This window comes from Phalacrocorax carbo, chromosome 2, assembly GCF_963921805.1.
Source record: "Phalacrocorax carbo chromosome 2, bPhaCar2.1, whole genome shotgun sequence".
Lineage (NCBI taxonomy): Eukaryota > Metazoa > Chordata > Aves > Suliformes > Phalacrocoracidae > Phalacrocorax > Phalacrocorax carbo.
In genome coordinates, this window is record NC_087514.1 from 70,101,053 (window position 1) to 70,108,888 (window position 7,836).

General features: G+C 53.7%; 1 protein-coding gene across 1 annotated transcript; it reads left to right on the forward strand.

Annotated features, from left to right (window-relative positions):
* The first annotated feature begins 1,707 nt into the window (after positions 1 to 1,707).
* On the forward strand, positions 1,708 to 7,605 carry IRX2 (iroquois homeobox 2). The gene is made up of 5 exons (XM_064443217.1): positions 1,708 to 2,095; positions 3,902 to 4,307; positions 4,737 to 5,477; positions 6,221 to 6,288; positions 7,070 to 7,605. Exons 1-4 carry the CDS (start codon positions 1,853 to 1,855, stop codon positions 6,262 to 6,264), a joined length of 1,434 nt encoding a protein of 477 aa, XP_064299287.1. The 5' UTR covers positions 1,708 to 1,852; the 3' UTR covers positions 6,265 to 6,288; positions 7,070 to 7,605.
* Positions 7,606 to 7,836: the final 231 nt, after the last annotated feature.

Genomic DNA, 7,836 nt, shown 5'->3' on the forward strand with positions numbered 1-7,836 from the left:
CCCGGGCGGCGGCGGGGGGGTGCGGGGTGGGCGCGGGTTTGCGGGGCGCAGGTGCGGGCCAGGAGGCGCCGAGCGGCCTAGCGAGCCTCGGCCCCGCCGGCAGCGGCTCGGCGGGGCGGGCAGGGCCCAGCGCCGTGCCCCGGGGCTGGGGGGGCTGGGAGAGTGCGGGGTGAGGGGGGGCGGGACTCGGCACCGCCACGGGGGGGCTGGGGGGGGCGGACCGGGGCCCGCCGGCTGCTGCGGGACGGCGCGCCTCGTCCCGGGCGGCAAAGGCCCGAGCGCGGGCGGTTCTCCGCCGGTTTCTGAAGGGTCCCTCTAGACTAATCATTAAAAAAAAAAAAGAAAATGCACGCGCACATATATGTAATCATTAATGTTTGCACTGAGGGGAAAAGAGCGGTTCCTTCGCCTCGTCCTCCCGTGCCCCGACCGGAGCGGAGCTGGCGATGGCTAGAAGCTGATGGTGGCCAGGGCCGAAGGGAGGGGCAGAGGGAGCGGTTACGTTATTTGGGAAATTCATTACATCGTGGTCGTATTCCGGGAGATCTAGCTGAACTGCGACAGGGGGGAACGGGGGGCGGTGAGGCAGCTAGCCCCCCCGGAGGGGTTCACCCAGGCCTCTTCCCCGCGCACCAGCCCAGGAAAAAACAGAAATGAAAGAAAGGCGAGGATTTTTTTCTTTTTTCCCCCTTCATGTGCAAACGCGCTCCGTGACTAGATCTTGACTGTTTGTGGCAACTTATAAAACTATAAAGCTCTCGCTGCCAGGAACAGCACGATCCTGGATTTGAGCAGTCGCTCTGCTTTCCTACCATATAGGGCAGTACTTTTAGGAAGCGCTCTGCCCTCGTACGCTGCCCAGCTCCACGGGGCCCGGCCCGGCGTACCCACAGGGGTGCAAATGCACACATCTAAGATACGTGTGCGTGCATATAGCGCTTCGGCGAGTGCCTGTGTGAAGGGATGCATGTATTTATAATACCTATTCTTTTTTTGCTCCCCGCGTGGATCTAGAGAGAGGGGGTGCAATCGAGAGTGTGCGAAAGAGTATTTATGGCTCCTCGAGTCCCGGAGAGGAGCTGATGAGCAGTATCATCGTTTGGCTTCAGCAGTGTGCTCGCAGTCGGAGAGGCTGGCTTGCATTACAAAGCCTGCCTTGCCTGCCTGCCTGCCTGCCTGCCGGCCGCGGGAGGAGACGGGGCCGGAGCGGGAGGGGGCGGGCCCGCCGCGCTATGCAGATGAGCGGCGGTGACGGACAGCTCTGTTTTCCAATGTCCCTCAGAAACTCGAGTGCTCCTTCCCTCAACTCTTCACTTCAGACTCTATACTTCCCCCAAAATACAGGCTTGCAGGCGCTGGGGGAGCTGGCTGGGAGAACTCCATATGCAGCAGCCACTTTTCTGATTTCGGGGGCTCGCTTCTCTCTCTCCCTCTCTCTCCCCCTCTCCCCTTCTGTTTCTCTCCCTTCCTCTCTCTCTTTATATTAACCCTCTCCTCTTCCGTCTCTCCCAGATGTCCTTCCCCTCCCGGTTAGATTTCTGACCGCTCGATTTATTTTCCCTTTTTTGGGGGTGTTCTTTTTTTTTTCCCCTCCTGTTTGTTTTTATTCTGACCGGGTGCGCATGGGGGGGAGCATATAACAATTCTGATTCTCTACATAACTGCACAGAGCCAACCGGGGGGGGGGGAGGGGGGGGAGACGGGGAGAGAGAGAGAGAGAGAGAGAGAGAGAGAGAGGGAGAGGGCGGGAGAGAGGGAGAGGGAGAGCACGAAAGCAGCGCCAGGAGCAGCGGCAGCAGCAGGGCCGGTCACCCTCGCCCCCTCCCTGCTCCTGTGCACGCCAGCGCAAGCCATGTCCTATCCTCAGGGTTACCTCTACCAGCCCCCCGGCTCGCTGGCTCTGTACTCCTGCCCGGCGTACGGGGCGTCGGCGCTGGCGGCCCCCAGGAGCGAGGAGCTGGCCAGGTCTTCGTCGGGATCGGCGTTCAGCCCTTACCCGGGATCGGCAGCTTTCACCGCCCAGGCGGCGGCCACAGGCTTCACCAGCCCGCTCCAGTACTCCACAGACCCCGCCACGGGATTCCCCTCCTACATGGTAACTACCGAAGAGAAACCCTCTCCTTCTTCATTAGCATCCGCATTCTCATCCTCATCATCTTCAGCCTCTCTCCTCACACACTCACCATCAGCCCCCGACACCACGCCGCACAGCCGGGCGCCCCGCGCCGCCGCCGCCGCCGCCGCGCTGCCGCCGCCAGCCGCGCACCGCACCGCGCACCGCACCGTGCCGCCGCACCGCAGCGCGGCCGGGGCCGGGGCCGGCAGAGAGGCGCGGAGCCGGGCGGAGCGGAGCCAAGCGGCGGGCCGGGGCCAGGGCTGGGGCCGGGGCCGCCTCGCTCCGCGCCCCGGCCGAGCGCGGTGCCGGCGGGCCCGGGACCCGGGCTCGCCCCGCGGTTCGCGGAGCCGTGCGGGCGCCCTGATTAAAGAAATACGGATCGTCTCAGTCAGTTGGGTTGGATGCCTTCATTCTCTCTCCCCCCCCTCCCTGCTTTCTCCTGGTTTTTTTTTTTCCTTTTCTTTTCGCTGTGGTAGGATAGGGGAGGGTTTGTTTTTTCTTCTTCTTCCTTCTTTTTCCCTCTTTTTCCCCCTCTCTTTTTAAGTCGGTGTTTAGAGGCGCTGCGGGCTTTATCCCCCTGTGGTTTTATTTACTTTCAGTGTGTTTGGTGCTAATGGTTTAACTGGATTTTAGGAATGAAAAGGAGCATCTGTTTGCGATCTGTGAGCTTCGCTTAAGCCCAAGATGGTTGTAGTGGCCGCAGTTTCGGATTTCACTTTCTTCTTATTAGTTAAAAGGAGCGTTTGCGATTGCGTGTGTGTGCATTCTGTGCATAAACTATATAAATAAAACCATAAACTATGCAAATAAACTGCACGTCTAGGCGGTTTTGTAGTTTTATAAACACACACACAGAGGGTCGGTCAGACACCTATCTAGTCCGTACACACAAAGACCTGTGCCCGGAATTTAAGACTGGAGCCGCTGTCGAGATCCCTGGGAGGGGATGGGAGCGGGGTAGTTCGCTCTCCCTGCAAAGTGACAGGGAAACTCCTTGCTTTCTGTCTGTAAAATACGGTGCATAAATTGTCGTGCGGTCTTCATTCGGGGTGGTATACGAGATCTGAGGATCTCGCTTGCTTGTTTTTCCTGTTGAGAAGCGGTAGGCGAGTGGCTGGAAGTTGCAGCGAGGTTGTGAACTGTGCGGGCTATTGGGTGATGTTGCGCCTGTGACTCGCCGATCTGTGGGGTTCAGGGACGTGCTGAAAGTTAGCGAGTTCCTTAGCGATATCTTTAACTTTTCTTGCATTATGCAGACTTAAATAAGCGCAATTTAAACGTTAAAGGACGAATTAAAATGCTAATTACATCGCATTTGAACAATTCGAAACGGTGCATATCTTCTGATTTGCAAATTGGATTTGCAATGCATTAGTGCAGTGAATTGCTAAGTGGCGGCTTTGTTGTATTTTCTATAGCAAAAAAGGAAACATCTTTTGAACCTTTGAGAGAAATGTAGATATCAAGACACTACCTGTAGGGCCTTTAAAATGTCTGCGCGCTTCAAAAATTATATTGGGAAATATTCAATTACAAGAAGCTGAAATTAGTCAGAAAGATTAAAACGTCGCCGATTTTAAGCGCGTGTGCCTGTGTACTGGGCGGAGGAGGGGGGGGGGAATCGCAACTTAATGGCCTTCGGGTGCTGTTTCTCCCCCTCATAGAATATGGATACAAGACACCATTCCGGGGAAATACAAATATAACCGCCGATCTCGCCATGACAACTAACTAATGGCTATCAGCAATAACAAATTGCCAACCCCACCGTTTTGTTCTGTCCAGGGCTCCCCTTACGACGCCCATACGACGGGGATGACCGGAGCCATCAGCTACCACCCGTACGGCAGCCCTGCCTACCCCTACCAGCTCAACGACCCCGCGTACAGGAAAAACGCCACCCGCGACGCCACGGCCACGCTGAAGGCCTGGCTGCAGGAGCACCGCAAGAACCCCTACCCCACCAAGGGCGAGAAGATCATGCTGGCCATCATCACCAAGATGACCCTCACCCAGGTCTCCACCTGGTTCGCCAACGCCCGCCGGCGGCTCAAGAAGGAGAACAAGATGACCTGGGCCCCGCGGAACAAGAGCGAGGACGAGGACGACGACGAAGGTGACGGGGCGAGGAGTAAAGAAGAGAGTCCCGAGAAGATGCCCGAGAGCAACGAAACCTCCGCGGAGGACGAAGGTGGGCGCGGGGTGACCGTGGCCGCGGCGGGGTGGCCCCCTCTCGTGCCGTCGCACCCCCCCGGGAGCGGGGCGGCGGGGAAGGGAGGGGGGGCTGGGGGGTGTGTGTGCCGCGTTTAACAAAAGCGACCCTAAAACGTGTCCCGTCCCGTGGCCTCCGGCTGCTCCGGGCGCATGTCGCCGCGCAGTGCCGGTGGCCGGCGCGGGCGGGGGGCGGCGGCCGGCGGCGCCGCGGCGGGGGCAGGCGGGGCGGCGCGGGAGGCGGCGGCGGGGCTAGCCCGTGGGGATGGATGCTCCGGGAAACGGGGTTGCAGGGGAAAGGCCGGGCCGGCCAGCGGCTCCCTACCCGCCGCGGTGGCGGTGGCCGAGCTCGCGTCTCGCCCGCTCTCTGTTGCCGCCCCCAGTGACTCTGCCTTTCTGTGCCCGGCAGGGATCAGCTTGCAAGTCGACTCGCTGACGGACCACTCCTGCTCCGCCGAGTCGGACGGCGAGAAGCTGCCCTGCCGAGCGGGCGACCCCCTCTGCGAGTCGGGCTCGGAGTGCAAGGACAAGTACGAGGACATCGAGGAGGAGGAGGAGGAAGAGGAGGAGGAGGAGGAGGACATCGAGGAGGACGAGGGCGGCGGCGGGGAGCGCGACCCGCCGGCCAAGCCCGCCACCTCCTCGCCGCTGGCGGCCGTGGAGGCCCCGCTCCTCGGCCACCCGCACGCCGACGCCGCCCGCAGCGCCAGCAAGGCGGCGCTGGGCGGCCGCGCCTCCCCCGGCCCCCCGACGCCGGCCAGCAAGCCCAAGCTCTGGTCGCTGGCCGAAATCGCCACCTCGGACCTCAAGAGCCAGACCCTGGGCCAGGGCTGCCAGCCTGCGCCGCTCTCCTCGGCCGCCCCCGCCTCCGCCCCGCACAGCGCTGCCTACTCGCCCTCCTCCCTCCTGGGGAGGCATATTTATTACACCTCACCTTTTTATAGCAATTATACAAACTATGGGAACTTTAACGCTCTCCAGAGCCAGGGAATCCTGAGATACAACTCCGCAGCAGTGGCTTCAAACGAGGGACTAAGTCAGACTGTCCTAAACGCCAGCTCTGTCCACAAGCAGAGCAGTGACTCTTTGAAAACGATCACTAACCAACTAGAACAACATTACAGGCCCTCTAGTTACGACTCGAAGAAAGGTAGGTGACATGGTTTTGCCGCTTTCTTCCCTCTTCTCTCTCCCCCTCCCTCCCCGACCCGCACCAGTCCTTTATACGCTGTAAATGCTGAAACCTTCACTGGAGAAGGCAGCGAGCGCGCTGTCACCGCTACCGCCGCCGAGCGAGGATGGGCAATAGCACGATCTGGGGACTCAAAACGGCGTGTCGCCGTCGTATCGATACCTGCCTCTAAGAGCCGAGAGGGGAAATGTAAAAGACGGCTTTTAGCTCGGTCTCGCAGGCTGCAGACGCAGCTTTCAAAAGTCATTTTTTAAAAGGAAAACCACACACAAAGATATCCACAGAGCACTGGTGTCATTGCCTGTTGTTTTTGTGTTTTGGGTTTTTTTGTTGTTGTGTTTTGTTTTTTTTTTTTCCTACAAACTGGTTTTGCTCTCTTTGTTTCCAGTATTCTCACGGGTTTTGCAGCTTTGGGTTCAGATAATTGCTGACCTTGGACGTGAAATTACGTAGAGCGTGACATTTTTAACTGGTGGGTTTGGTTCACGCACACACACACACACAAAAAAAGTTTTGCACTAATATAATTGCCAACTTATTCTTACAAAATACTCGAGATACGGGCAATTATAAAATATTGGCCAGGCTTTTAAACGACCTAGCTAGCAATTCTGCTCGAGCGAGGGTTGGGACCTACACACACTGTATAATCTAGTTAGCCGGCTGTGTCCTGTGACTAACTGACGGTTCTATTTTGACAGATCCCACTGAAGTCTGCACAGTAGGAGTACAACCATACCTATAGAAGTGCAATCACACAGCAATGCAAGTAAGTGAGAACATTTTCTATTACACTGATCATTTGGCATCGGGTCTAAGACACGCTGCACAGTTCTAGGCTTGCTTTACGTTAATGTGTTGCTACGTTACTGAAGAGTCTGATTCTGAAGTAAGACACTTTTCTGCTGGGTTGGTTTTGTGTGTTTTTTTGTTTGTGGTGTTTTTTGTGTTTTTTTTTTGTTTGTTTTGTTTTTAAATAAACCATCTCTCATTACCGCTTTTCTTTCTCGGGTTTGCCTTCATTTTAAAGCCAGGTTAGACAGTTCCCTCGCCTTGCATACTCTTTGCTTGTGTAAGGCAAAGCCGTAAGGGCTATTGAAATGTGACGGAAAGAAAGCTTTAGAAAAAAAATATTTTTGAAGGTATTGTTATTTAAAAAAAAAGTGCTTGTGCTCACGTGGCAGTGCTAAAATTGTACGTTCTGGGCGAGGCTTCACGCAGCCACCGTGTATTTAAAAGAAAAAGGGACGATTATTAGAGATCGACATGCACCTTCAGCACGGTACGTTATCTGTGAATTGCCTCTTGCCTGGCCAGCAATGGCACTCTTAATACCTCCTCTACTGAGGGCTAAATAAACAACAACAAAAAAATCGCCTTGCCGATATTTTTCCAACTAATTCTTTTGTTGGAAGAAATTAGACGAGTAAGAATTTTGCCTTACTTCCTTTTTAGGTTTTTTTTGTTTGGGTTTTTTTTTTTTCAGTTTCATGGTGTTAGTGTGTAATTGAAGGATTTTTGGATGATCTGGTTTTTTCCTTGGTCCACAGGTAGGTGTCACAATTGCTTTGAAAAAAGTCAGCAAGCCATCATCTCTCCCCGAGCTAATATATATAACAAATCTCTAAATCCGGATCACATCTTGTGCCACTGTATAAAAGAAGACCACAGAGCACTCTTAAATCTTCAGACTCTAATTATTAAACCAGAATTTTGTTGGACATATGTGAGTTTGATGGTATAGTATAGTTTCCCCAATGTATGTGTGACTTTTGAAAACAGATCTGTTTTTCTCAGGATATCTTGAATTGATCACTTCATTGCCACGGTATATATTCGATAGGTGTGATAGGATTTATTGTAAAATTTATTTGTAAAAGATGTATACAGTAGAGATAATAAAGACGTGATTGGAGAACTTGAGTCCTACAAAGTGGAAGCAAATTTGATATTTATTTTTGTAACGATATAAAGCTTCTAGTAATTTATGCAAGTTGTATTGCAATGGAATCCGAACTTTTTGTAAATAAATTTTGCCTGGTTTTTATTTGAAACGTTGATGGTTATACAATCTTTGGTTGTTTAACGAGAATTCTTTACTAATTTATATCTCTAATTGTAAATAAAAACAGACTAGTCTGCAACAATATGGTGTTTTTCGTTCATTTACCCCAAAATGATAATCTGTTATTTAGAAAATGACGAAAGTTGAAATTTCACTAGCAGAGCTTAGACCATAAAATGAGTAAGCAATTTAAATATGTTTCAAAGATATGCTTTGCATAAATTAATTCCTTCTGGGCTGTTCCGTTATACT